This window comes from Amia ocellicauda, chromosome 21, assembly GCF_036373705.1.
Source record: "Amia ocellicauda isolate fAmiCal2 chromosome 21, fAmiCal2.hap1, whole genome shotgun sequence".
NCBI classification, from domain to species: Eukaryota; Metazoa; Chordata; class Actinopteri; order Amiiformes; family Amiidae; genus Amia; species Amia ocellicauda.
The window spans coordinates 13,683,237-13,697,521 of record NC_089870.1 but is presented as its reverse complement, the minus strand read 5'-3'; the positions used below and the strand labels follow the sequence as shown (position 1 = coordinate 13,697,521).

Here is a 14,285-nt window from a genome sequence, read left to right as displayed (position 1 = left end):
GTTTTATTGCTAGAGGGGGGAGTGTGAGGTTGACATACCAGATCATTGAGGCATTCATAGTAGATGTCTTTGTGGCTCAATGTATGCAGTGTTTGCCAGAAGATGGCAGGCCTTGGGTTTGAATCCAGGTGTTGCATCTGCTTATCATCTCATTATCTATCTGCTGTTTTAGAGCTGGAGAGGACAGTGTGAGGTTGATGTACATGATATTCATATAAGTTGGAAGAGTACTTCGTGGCTCACTGCAAGAAATCCTGCTCTCCATCCCAGTGGGGCCCAGGTTTCAAATCCTGGTGGAGCACCTGTCCTATGAAACTCTCTCAGTCATGTACTAGTTACCCTGCTTTAGGTTCAGGGAGCAGTGTAAGCTTGACATAATTATCTTTTGTATTTAATTATGATTTATAGACAATAATAACAGAAGTAAAGAGATGTTTTTAATTGGTTTTAATCTCCTTATTTCTTAATTAATTTTGCAATTTTATTTCCTTATAATAATTTATATCTGGTGTTTTTATTACTATTCATGTATTCTTTTATATAGTTGCATACATTGTTAGTTTGTTCTTAGACATGATAATCCTCTAAAATTACCGAGCACTGCTTTTTCTTTTTTTTTTTTACTGTTCATTTAAGGCTGGATCAGTTAAGAGATTTCTCTAAAACAGCCGATTTTTTGTCACGGTAAAGCATTAGAATCAAAGAAAAACGCACACGACGCTCAGGACTGCCACCCGGTGGACAAATGTGTGAATTACATTAAAGACCATTTAAATAAATGCTTTGTTATTACCTGTCCCAACACAAAATAAGTTATCATATAAATTATAACGTTTAAAGATGTTTCTTTAAAGCCTGTGAATGACCTAAAACAAACTGAATACCCACACAACTAAATTGATGAATAAACCATCAAAATTAAATCTACGTTTTAAATATGTATTTTATTTTGAGTAATTCACACATTTGTCCACCGGGTGGCAGTCCTGAGCGTCGTGTGCGTTTTTCTTTGATTCTAATGCTTTACCGTGACAAAAAATCGGCTGTTTTAGAGAAATCTCTGAAGTATCCAGCCCTTAAATTAACAGGTTTGAAGGCAAACAGCAGTGCTCTGTAATTTAGAGCCTTTGAATTACTATGGGCAATTACTAACTTATCCATTAAATACATAATGTATTGATACTTCACAATTGAATGTCTACAATTATGAATGACATCAAAGATAATAATATAATAATAATAACAAGTCATGCTTGCACTTCTTAAAAAAGAACACATGCTCACAATACATGTATTTTACTGGCGAGACCGAGAGTCTGTGATTAAATCACTTGGATGTCTTGTGTATCAAGAGGAAATATCAGTTGGGCTTTGAGAACATTCAATAAAACAGTTTTAATCATGTTAATCATTTAACTATATGAACAGGTATATACCAGGTTTCCTTATTTACACACATGACATGCTAAATGACATTCAGACATGGACCGTATGAGGGCGTGTAAGGTGGTTATATCACATATGTGGACAAATGAGCAGGCAGTTCTGCGTGGCTCACTCCATTGTGTGTTGCTCTGTGCATGACCAGGTCCTGGGTTCAAATCCTCGAGCAGTGTCTTTCTTCAATTTCTGTTGTGTTTTGGTGCCAGAGGGGGCACTGTGTGGCGGATATAGCAGATGTTCAAAGAACTGCTTCGGAAGTCCTTTGTGGCTCACCATGTAGGGTGCTGGTCTCAAAGCTGGCAAGTCCTGAGTTTGTGTCTGTGCTGGAGCCCCCGTCTCCTGGAAATCTCTTGCTTCTGCATTGTTTTATTGCTAGAGGGGGGAGTGTGAGGTTGACATACCAGATCATTGAGGCATTCATAGTAGATGTCTTTGTGGCTCAATGTATGCAGTGTTTGCCAGAAGATGGCAGGCCTTGGGTTTGAATCCAGGTGTTGCATCTGCTTATCATCTCATTATCTATCTGCTGTTTTAGAGCTGGAGAGGACAGTGTGAGGTTGATGTACATGATATTCATATAAGTTGGAAGAGTACTTCGTGGCTCACTGCAAGAAATCCTGCTCTCCATCCCAGTGGGGCCCAGGTTTCAAATCCTGGTGGAGCACCTGTCCTATGAAACTCTCTCAGTCATGTACTAGTTACCCTGCTTTAGGTTCAGGGAGCAGTGTAAGCTTGACATAATTATCTTTTGTATTTAATTATGATTTATAGACAATAATAACAGAAGTAAAGAGATGTTTTTAATTGGTTTTAATCTCCTTATTTCTTAATTAATTTTGTAATTTTATTTCCTTATAATAATTTATATCTGGTGTTTTTATTACTATTCATGTATTCTTTTATATAGTTGCATACATTGTTAGTTTGTTCTTAGACATGATAATCCTCTAAAATTACCGAGCACTGCTTTTTCTTTTTTTTTTTTACTGTTCATTTAAGGCTGGATCAGTTAAGAGATTTCTCTAAAACAGCCGATTTTTTGTCACGGTAAAGCATTAGAATCAAAGAAAAACGCACACGACGCTCAGGACTGCCACCCGGTGGACAAATGTGTGAATTACATTAAAGACCATTTAAATAAATGCTTTGTTATTACCTGTCCCAACACAAAATAAGTTATCATATAAATTATAACGTTTAAAGATGTTTCTTTAAAGCCTGTGAATGACCTAAAACAAACTGAATACCCACACAACTAAATTGATGAATAAACCATCAAAATTAAATCTACGTTTTAAATATGTATTTTATTTTGAGTAATTCACACATTTGTCCACCGGGTGGCAGTCCTGAGCGTCGTGTGCGTTTTTCTTTGATTCTAATGCTTTACCGTGACAAAAAATCGGCTGTTTTAGAGAAATCTCTTAACTGATCCAGCCTTAAATGAACAGTAAAAAAAAAAAAGAAAAAGCAGTGCTCGGTAATTTTAGAGGATTATCATGTCTAAGAACAAACTAACAATTTATGCAACTATATAAAAGAATACATGAATAGTAATAAAAACATCAGATATAAATTATTATAAGGAAATAAAATAGCAAAATTAATTAAGAAATAAGGAGATTAAAACAAATTAAAGACATCTCTTTTGTTATTATTGTCAATAACTCATAATTTCCTAATTAAATACATAATATAATTATACCTCACACTGCCCCCTCTAGCAATAAAATAATGCACAAGAAATGTGCAGCACAAAGACTCAAACCCGGGACCTGTCAGCTTTGAGACCAGCTGCCTACATGCTGAGCCACAAGAGACTTAAAATGAATTTTCTCGAAGATCTATTATATCTACTGGCATCAAGACACAGCACAAAAAAACAGATTCATGGATGAAACACACTCCGCCAGGATTCGAACCCAGGCACTGCCAGGTTAGCACTGCCAGGTTATAGAATGAAACTCCTGACACTGAGTCACAGAGAAGCACAACATGCATGACTGCCTGCCTGAATATTTTGTATATGAACATAAAGAATGATCAGCTTGGCAGAAAGAAATGCTTCAAAATGAATATATTCCTGATCCAATATACTGTATTCAGATTTACTAGAAACATAATTTAACTTATAATATGCATTAGAACAAGTATAACCAGTTTAGGTTATTACAATTTAATAATAATTTGTAACCTAACATTTGTAAAGTCTGCCCTGTAGGCGCTACATATTACATATCTACCAATTAAATAAACACAGCAGATGAAATGGATGCCTATATAATCTACTATATTAAACAAATGTGGGTGCATTGGTTGCTAAAGTCCAACGTCTTCTAAATCTTTAGTCTCCAGTCGCTTAATCTCTTCTGGTTTGAAAGGTTTACACCTCCAGGTTAAATATTTACTTTGCAACCCACACACCACACCATTGTGCATGAATAGCAAACCTAATGAAAGCAAGGAAATTGAGAGATATACATGTGCAATTTATTTTATGTTGTTAAGGAAAGACTACGTTTCCCAACAGAGAGAGTGACATCGAATGTGCAGCTATGCTATGAAAAAACACATACGAAAACTTGAATTTGACTGTCAAGTAATATCCTGTCCTACAGGTGAATGCTAGATGCTGGTAAATAGAAGAGAGACGTGAAATGAAAACAAAGCACTCAAATTCAGGCCTTATCACTCAGAAAAAGATCACTTCAAACACCAAAAACATTGTTCACAGTTTTATTTAAATGGATTTAAAACTCAGTGGATTTTCTTTTCTTTTTTTGTCTTTTTTCTTTTTTTTAAAACCAGGAAGCACTTGGTCAAAAAGGGAAATAAAACGAACAATACTTCACCAAATCCTTGCAGCCAATAAACATTTTATTAACAACATGATCACAAATACTCTGGTGTATTGATGTATCGTTTATAAGGTTGCAATATTCAAAGAGCAACTGTATCTATTCTTCCACAACTAGCTCAGGTTCAAACTTTTTTTTTCGGTTTTTATTTTTCCAGTGATTTCATACATCTGTGTTGGCAAAGGATAAAAAACTCTTTAAAATAAAAATAATTATGCTGAGGTCATGTAACTATAAAGCAAACCGTGTATGTGCTTAGAATTGTATTTTCAACAACCAAAGAAAAAAAAATATATATAAAATATAAAAGGCTGACATACAATGGTGTGCAACGTTTGTTTGAAAAATAATATATTATAATGTAATAATAATAATAATAGTGCTAATAAACAAAAAGTAAAACAAAAAAAATCTAGAAAACAAGTTCTTAACTTCAATTTCTTTTAAACTTATTTAAGACTTAACATTATGCAGACTGAAAGCAGCAAGCTGCAAACTGGGTTGAGTCTAAATGTACAGAGAAAAAAAAATCTGAATACAGACAAATCAGTGCGAGTGTCTTCTGGTCTCTTCTTCTCTTCCTTTCCTTGTGGCTCCTCTCTTCCTCTCTTCCTCCACTTCTCTCGCTCTCCTTCCCTCAGAACCCTTCACACGTCCTACTGTCTTACACACTGTCAGAGATATTATGTTGTACTAATTCTACTAAGTTCTTGTCTAATGGCTGGAAAACAAGGAAAAACAAACAAACAGGGTTTTAAGGGTATTTTAAAGTAATTATTTCTACAATGAAGAGATACAACTGAACTGCAATGAGATATATAGATAAAACACCAGCAATTTGTTATTAACATAATCTATCAATCTGTAATTTATTTTGATAGCAGACATTTATTCTATAATATTCACATTTTGGTGCTTGAGTTGACTATGTTTAGCTATTCTCAACTGATGACAGTGTTTATACACTAGATTTGGCAACAAATACAGATTTGTTTGTTCCTCATTAAAGGATATTTCTGTGGCAGGAGTACAGCTCAGAAAGATGAACCGAATTCTGTTCAGTTTTTACCCCTGGCTTGGTTCAGTGTACTGGGATAAATGGTCAACATTAATTTCTGCTTATTTTGGTTTTCCAAATGTATTCAGTAATATTATTGTCTTTTAAAAACATCGCTGCTCAGATTTCTGCAAATAAAATCCCTTTAAATTTGAGGAACACATGTATCTTCTGTCACACTCTTCTGCCTGTTGTTTGTCAGGACAGCAGGATAAAAAAAGACGACTCCAACGCAAATTTTAGCACCTGCATGTAATATTATTGCACGGTAAACTGTCCAGAATAGAAAAACCACACTTACCATCAATTATCTCATCCTTCACTTTGTGCAATTCACGTACAACCTCCTCCAGTATCTCCTGTTATGAAGAAGAAATACACCCATTTGTCATCTATTTGATTTTCCAACATTTGTTTCACCGTGCAGAGGTCTGTGGGAGAGTATCTAACATCTGTCTGATAATAACAAAACATTTACTGCCCTAGTGTTGTTGTTGCATTAGCGGTCGATTACCAATCCTGTGTTTCTGTGTGTATTTGCATGTGCAGCTGACTGTCCTTACCTGCTTCATTCTGTCAAAATCTAAGGCGTCTGTGGGCATGTCGTTGCTGCTGCCGACTGGTTTCACCCTGAAGGACAAAACGAGACAGAAATGACATCACTGTCCACCATCGCTCGGCAGCACAGCTCTGAGAGCCCCCCACCTGTGAGAAGGGCACCAGTCCATCCTAACCATACTACTCACTGCAGTAGGAAACTGTGGCTGATTAATTACTAAACGTGAATAGATAGATTACCATCCACTCTCTTTGTGTGAATAATAGGCATTGAAATGATTACCTTGATCAGTAAATAATCCCTTCTTTGAACTGACTACAAATCTATTTCACCTGGACTTTCTTCTGTAGAAGTGCTTAGATGCCTGTCTACCCTGTGCCCTTCTCAGTGCAGACCTGAAGCACAAATCAGACTCTGGACACCTGAACTGGAAGCAGCAGTCTGCACACACCTTGGTGAAAATCTGAGACATGAATGACAGCATACATCCAATGTGGCAAAAGGAGCTAAACAAAACTCTTCTTCCTCTATTAATGCTTCTCCAAATCACAAATGGCCTTTTTTCTCTTTTCGCTTTCTATTTCCCAGAATATCTGGACCGAAACTGCTGCAAATAAACACGAAGCCGGAAGCAGCAAGCACAGTGCGTGAGCTGCTGTATGGACTTGGTGCAGCCTGCGTTGCTTTGTTTTGCAGGAGATCGAGGCTGCGGCCTCACAGAGCTGCACATGGAGATGAAAGCAGTGGCGGCGGCAGCAGAAGATGCTGGAGGACAGCTGGCCTGAATGGAAAATACAGGAGAGATACCTAGTGCTTAATGGAGACTGTGAGCTGCTCTTAACTTCAGGACTCTTCGGCACTGCGGTACTTCTATATCAATGGGAATGAAATGATCAGTAAAAGATATGACATTGCCCCCCACCCCCCCCCCAGTCTGTACCGTGCTGTGCATGTGAGGAGTGAGGGGTCAGTGGCATGGCCTGTGAAGCTCACCTTGATACCAATGAAGACTTGTCCGCAGAATTGGCCCGATCCCATGGCTTCTTCAGAGGATCTGTCAGGGGTAAAAATGAAGCTCCAGTCAAACCTGGGGGTCAGTAGGTCTATGAGGAGACATGCAGGGCATCCAGCTGCAGTGAGCCGAGTGAACAACTGTCACAGCTGCACTCACCTGTGGAGTTCTGCTGTCCGGGACCACGGGTCACAGGAGACGGAGACAGGCTGTTATCCTCCTGCAAAACAGACACATTGTTAATAATAGTAATAATAATAATAATGATGACGATTTTGTAAAACAACTTCCTCAGAATAGGCAGGACTAGGTGTCTGACTCACATTCTGGCTTTCTTCTTCCTTCTTGTCACCAGATTTTTCTGTCTGTGTTGCTGCTTTCCTTCTGTCGAGAAAATAAAGTTTGAAATAAATACATATACATATACCTATTAATAGGCAATGGGGGAATGGCCATAATTGAAGAACCTGTGGTGCAGCAAAGCATTATGGGCTACGTCCCAAAGTCAAAACTTACTGAATATTGCATAAATGGTTTTAAAAAATGGTTGTTTTCTCTTCTTCAGTAGAATATAAATGCACTGTTAAACAATGTAACTGGTGTGTAAGCAATCTAACTCCTTGCCTTTTGACATGAATCCACTATAGCCACTGCTAATTCCCCCCACCCCCCCAACACACAAAACTGTAAAAAATTGTAGTCTTGTTTTCTCAAGGCTCTTCATTTTGGGAAGTGACAGTGTGTTAGAAACGGCGGTAAGAGGAATAATAAAGCTCCCTGTTGTCTTACTCTAACCTTCGTGCGAGCAGGGCATTCATTTCCTGCATCAGCCCCCCTCCACCACTCGTCCGGTTGGCATCATTCTTTGCTGCACCGCTAGGGCTGGTGCCCCCCGACCCTTCTTCAGACTGAGGGTACAAAACAAGAGGGCATCACTACTATGTCAGCCAGGGAACTGGGCAGCTAGAGAGCAACTGCAATTCGATAGAGAGGTCCAAACCCTAGGCTCGTATGCCACCTGAGCTCTTTAAACCCAACAACGTTCTACAAGGGCCCTCAAAAGAAATGGCAGACTTTGCCCAGGGCATTATCTGTGGCTGCAGTCAAGGGCTAACTGGGCACTCACCCGTTGCACTTTACGCAGTTTGGCTCCAGCCAATGCCGCTGCCAGCCCCGCCCCTGGGCTCTCCTCGCCCGGCCCCCCCGGCCCTCCACCAGCCGGCAGCGGAGGGGGGGGCGGGGGGGCCCCGGTAGAGGGGGGAGGGGGTCCAGGAGGAGGCGGCGGGGGAGGGGGGCCCCCGACTGAGACCGGGGCTGGAGCCGGAACCGAAGCTGGAGCCGGGGGGGCCACGGAGAACGCAGAGGGGTGTCCCGGAGGGATGGGCGGACCTGTGTGGAGACAGAGACAGGTGCACCGTCACACACACGGCACAACAGAAAAGTGGAGAATGAAAACACGTGTTGCCCCCCCAGCTTAACAATGAAACAGCAGTGCAGTCCAAACAACTGTCATTCCTTAGAGAGGGCTGGACATGACTGAACTCCATGAGCTCTGAGCAGACCGATGCGGTAAGACATTCGTATGCTCTCATGCACTACATTCATGCACGCTGACCAATTTTAAAGTGAATTTAAAGTTATATTCTACCCAAATACCATCAAGCTATCAGATCCCCGATTCCCTGTATCAAGTGGATAGAATACACTACATAACCTCCACCGTCCGTGATCAGAGGGCCTGCTGGGATAGCGCCAGGACTGCACAGTGAACACTGCACCGGGATGCAAGGGACTCAAATTAGAATGAATGGGCTGCCATGACAGCAACCGTAGGGTTTTACTCATGCATTCTGTGTAACACACACTGGAAGCCCTGTATATTCTTTTGATAACAGTCAATTGGACTTGGACAGTTATATGCATATATGAAAATCTTTTGGTTATGATACCATTGTTTGATATGTAACCTGAACCTGTACAATGCTGCCGATCAGGCTGTTCACACTTCTGAATATGTGAAGATGCAGGCTGAAATACATATGAAATACAAATCACACCATAAGAACTTCCCTCACACAACAAGCTTTCCACACCCAGGCAGTATTTCAACCAGAAAATATAAACTTTATGAAGGTGTGCATGCACACTCAGTACACACCAGCTATCTCAGCACAGACTGTGGACTGAGACAGTGTACGAATGGTGAGCAGGCACACCGATGCAGGACAGCTGGACAGACAAAGATGGATTAATAGGAAAGCTGTTATACAGCGCAAGAAACAGCACCTAATCTGGCACACCTGGCAGATTCTTGTACTTTTTGCAGTGGGGATGGGGGGGCGGGAGGGGCAGGGACACATGGCTATGGTACAGACTGATTTCCTCAGAATGGCTCTCGGTGAAGTCTCAGTGACATGAGAATCTTACTTTCAGTCAGTTTTACATAATTTGTCATCTATATTGTACAATGTTATTAATAGTAATTAACAGAGATTGGAGATTAATTCTGGGTTAAAGAGAAGAATGACATAGATGCCATATTTCAGCCACAGAAGTCTGTGGAACTGAGAACATATATTTTTTTAAATAACTGTACATCTGTCTGTTCAGCAGTACAACATTTGAACACACCATATTTCATGATAAACATACATTCGCTGTAGACTAACCAAAGTTTGCCAAAAAACTGGACTTCAGAAGCACTGCCCAGACAACAGTGCTGCACTGTTGTTGTTTTTTGTTGTTCACTACACTCAATTTCCCTCTGTTATTCCTCCATTAGAGTACAATAATAGCTATTCATATAATTCTAAGCTAAACTCCTATTAAATACATCTATAACCAACTTTCTCAACAATGCTTTGACTTCTGAGCTGTCAATGTAGACTGGGCTCGTGCTGAACTGTGCACTCGGGGGCCCGGTGTGTGTGAGGAGCGACCTGGGAGGCCTGGCGTCTGGCCATCAGAACACCACATAAAGAGGAAGACTGCCAGCCACAGCCCTGCCCTGCCCGGGGGGCTCGGAGGTACTTACTGGAGTGGGGCACAGCAGCCTGAGAAGGAGGAGGGGGGGTCTTCTTGGGCGGGGCCCCCTCGGATAGAGCAGTGTAAGAGGGGGGTAAAGAGACGAAAAGGGGGTTGGCCTGGTACAGCTGCTGTTGCAGCATAACAGAGGAGAACTGCGGGTGGTGAGCGGGACTGTGAATGGGATGGCCAATCAGGGCAGGCAGGGGAACTGGCTCGCAACAGGGAGCGAATAAGCCATCTTGGTTTTTGAAGAGGGCGGGGTGGGAGGCGGAGCTGGGTGGGTAGAGTGGCTGCTGCTGGTGGCTGAAATAATCCTCCAGGTGGCCGTTGGAAGGCTCCACCCCCTGCTGGTGGGCTGAAAGATCAGTGTGACCTTTGACCCGCCCGTTATGAAGGGAAAGAAGAGGAAGGGCAACTGGGAGCACAGGCTGGGGGCAGACCTGCTTCATGGGGGCCAGAGTCATCACCACTGGGGGCGAGGGGGACAGAGGAGAGAACATGTTTGGGGAGGGCCAGGCTCCGGGCTTGGGGGGCAGCACAGGAGCATGTGAGGAGGGCAGCGGGGGGGAAAGCGGGATCTGTCGGATGTTTCGGGGGAGGGTGCCGACCCCGGGCTGCACTGGGGAGAAAGCAGAGGCAAGGGAGGTGGAGAGCTGGGAGGCTACAGGGACTTTCTTCTGAGGGGAGTCACACGTGCTGTCTGTCTGGAAGGAGACGCTGCCCCCCTCTCCATCCCGGGAGGAGGAGGTAGAGGAGGGGGAGGAGGTGACCTTGGCATAGGACGGGGGCGGCACGGCCCCAGCTCGACAGTGACTGTACTCAGGAGGGGGGGAGTGAGACTGAGAGGGGGAGGAGGACACTTTGATCTGAAGGGTGGAAACTAAAAAGAGACACAGAGAAACAGTCAACAAAGAAAAAGAAAGAATGAGAATGAGAAAAGAAAAGGAAAAAAAATAAGTCAGAAAAACTGATATGGAGCAAAACATGCACATACTGTAAACAAAGTGTATTTTTTACGAATAAACACAGGTGGAAAAAAGAAAAGAAAGAGGGACAGAATTCAGACACAGGGTAATCCCTCCCCCTATTACATCACCTCTCAAAGTGGTCCAGGTAAGATGTCTAAGGGTGCCACAGAAGCAATTTATGTATGTAATTGCTGAGGATTTTGGGCTAGTGCCACAGCATGAGCCATTTTAACCAGCATTCCTACAAGAGGTGCTGGAAGGTGGGCAAACTCATTGTGAAGTGGCAGACAGTCTTTCTCTCCAGTGCGCTCGCCCTGTGGCTGGCCTCCTGTTCTGGCCTCCCAGGCGTTGGGTGCTTACCTGAGGTGGATGCCCTTCGATCCCTCTCTATCTGCGCCTGGAGCTGCTGCTGCTCCATCATCTGCCTGCAGAGACACACATAGAAAAGCTGGATCAGTCGGCTTCCCTACTGAACACCAGCAAAGGGTCCCAATCCAAAGCCACACAATCTGAAGTCCAGCAAACACACCCGTAAGACAACAGAACCAGGTTTTGAGTAAGCCTCTGGCCTCTGCAGTGCAAATGAGAAGAAGTACACACTGGCAATCTTCTGCCACGCAGCCTGCTGTGCTGTAATGTCTTTTGACACCACTAGGAGGAAGTGTTTGCTAGCAGAGGAAATAAGTTTCTTATCTTCTAGCAGTCTATTAAATATAGCATCCACATAAACAACATGCAGACATGGCTTCAGGAATGGTAGCTGCAACATTTCTAATCCTCTTGGGTCTAAACAAAGAAAAGAAAACATCCTTCAAGCATGGACATTTGTTGCCATTTTTAGCTTTCAAAGACTGTGTCCCTGAGGAAGAATATTTCAGATCAAGTCTATCATAGCACCTACTTCTCTGTGGTTCAGACCTGTCTGCATTATATTATTTTTCGTCCTAAAACATATATTTCTCTGTCTGTCTGTAATTCAAGAGAACAGCAGATTATAGTTTTACCTGGATTCATTTAACAGTCTTCTGTGATTGAATGGCAGCCTTACCTTCTCTGCACCTCCATGTCGTCCGCTGAGGGCCCGTTCGGGACCTGGCGCTGGACGGTTGGGCCTGGGGGAGGAAGAAGAGAGACAGCCTGGTAAATATGACCAGTGATATGATCTTTACATTATTTTATTTTTTATTTATTTTGATTTATACAAATAAGGAAATTGAACCTCATCATAGCCATTCTTTGTGGAAATAAGCAGTCCTCCAGTTCAAAATCTGAAATGTCCTTTAGAGTGTTTTTTAAATTGATTTAATTATCATTTTTGGTAGCTCACCTCTTTGGCCATTGAAGTCTACAGTCCAACACCATGTAATACATTGCTACAGACTAGAGTGGGGGACCGAATTGTCAAAAACCCTTCCTGGTCTGATTCCTGACTCCAGCCAGCAGCACGGACTCTAAAGTTTCCCTGACACTAACACTGAGATGCAGGATGTGAGAAAATCAAACAAGCTAAAGCCAGTCTGTCCGAGTCATAACCCAGCCCATAAAAATCATAAATGGTTTTCATTCTAACCCTCAGTTCAGTGTCTGAGGGCTGTTTCCCTCTACAGTCAGACATAAACACAGGCCCAGACTAGGGTTTCCGTGGCAAAGGAGGCAGAGAGTTAGAGATAGCAGTACATCAATTGAGCTCAGGACTGCTAAAGAGCGATAACAACAATGTACACATACACACCCACAGACACACACACACATATATACGTCAAAAATGAAAACAATCGTACATACAAACTTGTACTTCCTGTCTATATTCATAACAAGCCTAAAATAAACAAACAGGTTGCAGATAAAAATGAATAAAATGATTGTTTACTATGGTGTTCAGTATATACATACATAAATGAGTAAATATATATAAATAGAATGAGAGAGAGAATATATCACATTAAAGACAAATAAATATAAATGCCTGTATGTGTGTGTGTGCTTCCAGTAGTGTACATTAATACAACATTCTCCTACAAAAGTCGAAGATTGTAATAAATGAGGGTCTGTTTTGAGAGCTTTCTTCTTGGAACAGCCGGCTCTTGCGGATTCTTGGGGAGAAGCTTCTGCTTATAAACATGGCTCTCTAGTTACAGCACAAGGTTCCCTATTCTCACATGACACTCCGTGGAAACCAGCGTGCTCCCTGCCACGTGACGCCAGCCGTCCCTCTGAGCGCCGCCAATGCGTGCAGGCCCATCACTCAATAGGTGCACACATTAACCTGCTCCTCATTTCCCCGCTTATTCTTCTGTAAATCAAGTTCAAGTTACCTCTATCAGACAGGGAAAACTGGGTCTCCTCCAGGAAACTGTATATGCTGCAATTTTGGCTGCCTTCCACCTTGTGTTCCTCATGCCTAATGCAATCATCTATCTGTGATTGCTTTGTCTTTTTATTTGGGGAAGGTTTGAAGTGATTATCATGCCTTTGGAGAATGTAACAAAATTTAGTATTATTTTCCTATCTGAATGGCACTCCATTCATTGGAACTGTGATAACACACTGAGGCACAGCAAGCCTTTCTGAACTGACAAGTGTACTTCAGTGGGAAAATGCTTCTGTTCAAAGACTGCAATAATAATCCGCTAAATCAACCATAGCTGCGAACGTTTAGCAATATAATCTGTAGCAATAATAATAATAATAATAGATTCACACTATTCACAGTTTCATCTGTCAAGAAAAAAATGTTTCTTATTGCATCACTTTTAATAACATTTTAGAAAATTGAAAGCAATTACATTTTTTTATTGAACACACACATAGCATACAGCACATAAAGATATAAATGTCCCTGTTTAAATTCACAGAATCGCTCAAAACACCTCTGAGAAAGATTTCGAATCACCATATATTGTATAGGAAACAAAACATATTTTTACCCTGTTGACACTATAAAAGTTGGAAGCATTCTTCTTCATCTGAAGTTACTATAGAGGTGAAAGGGCAGTGACTTCTGTAACAGGTGTTCCTGGAGTCTAAACTTATTATACAGTAAAATTGACAAGATTCTAGGGAAAGCACTTAACTTTATTAGAAATTGCATTTTTCAATTTGTTTCTTAAACATTTTCCCACCTCATTTGAATCCTAATCCAGCTTCCTAACTACTATGCTTGAGGTACACGGTGCACTGGAATCCAGCCGGACCCAGCCTGGAACCTTCCTTCATAGGCCAGGGAACTGCGTATCACATTCCCAATGAAGACCTGTCTCTCTGGAGACTCATTACACTCCAATTACAAAGAGCTGCCAGAATAACACGTTTAGTGGAGACAGGAAGAGTCCTCTGAAAGTAACAGCTGAGAGGCTGTAAC

The 14,285-nt window shown here is 41.7% G+C and overlaps 1 protein-coding gene across 12 annotated transcripts in view; it reads right to left on the bottom strand.

Annotated features, from left to right (window-relative positions):
* Window positions 1-4,165: 4,165 nt before the first annotated feature.
* Window positions 4,166-14,285, bottom strand: part of evla (Enah/Vasp-like a) — a 77,366-nt gene continuing 67,246 nt past the window's right edge. For 5 of the 12 annotated variants that reach the window (XM_066694407.1, XM_066694412.1, XM_066694404.1 and 2 more), the window contains 12 exons: window positions 11,973-12,036; window positions 11,285-11,349; window positions 9,964-10,836; window positions 8,056-8,318; window positions 7,719-7,837; window positions 7,253-7,313; window positions 7,089-7,149; window positions 6,911-6,971; window positions 6,725-6,787; window positions 5,922-5,988; window positions 5,660-5,717; window positions 4,166-5,022 (listed from right to left, as the gene is read on the bottom strand). In XM_066694407.1, the coding sequence (XP_066550504.1) occupies window positions 4,985-5,022; window positions 5,660-5,717; window positions 5,922-5,988; window positions 6,725-6,787; window positions 6,911-6,971; window positions 7,089-7,149; window positions 7,253-7,313; window positions 7,719-7,837; window positions 8,056-8,318; window positions 9,964-10,836; window positions 11,285-11,349; window positions 11,973-12,036 (1,793 nt within the window). In that variant the 3' untranslated portion in view covers window positions 4,166-4,984. The remainder of the gene's footprint in view (window positions 5,023-5,659; window positions 5,718-5,921; window positions 5,989-6,724; window positions 6,788-6,910; window positions 6,972-7,088; window positions 7,150-7,252; window positions 7,314-7,718; window positions 7,838-8,055; window positions 8,319-9,963; window positions 10,837-11,284; window positions 11,350-11,972; window positions 12,037-14,285) is intronic. The other 7 variants (XM_066694406.1, XM_066694405.1, XM_066694408.1 and 4 more) reach the window with 7 other exon arrangements.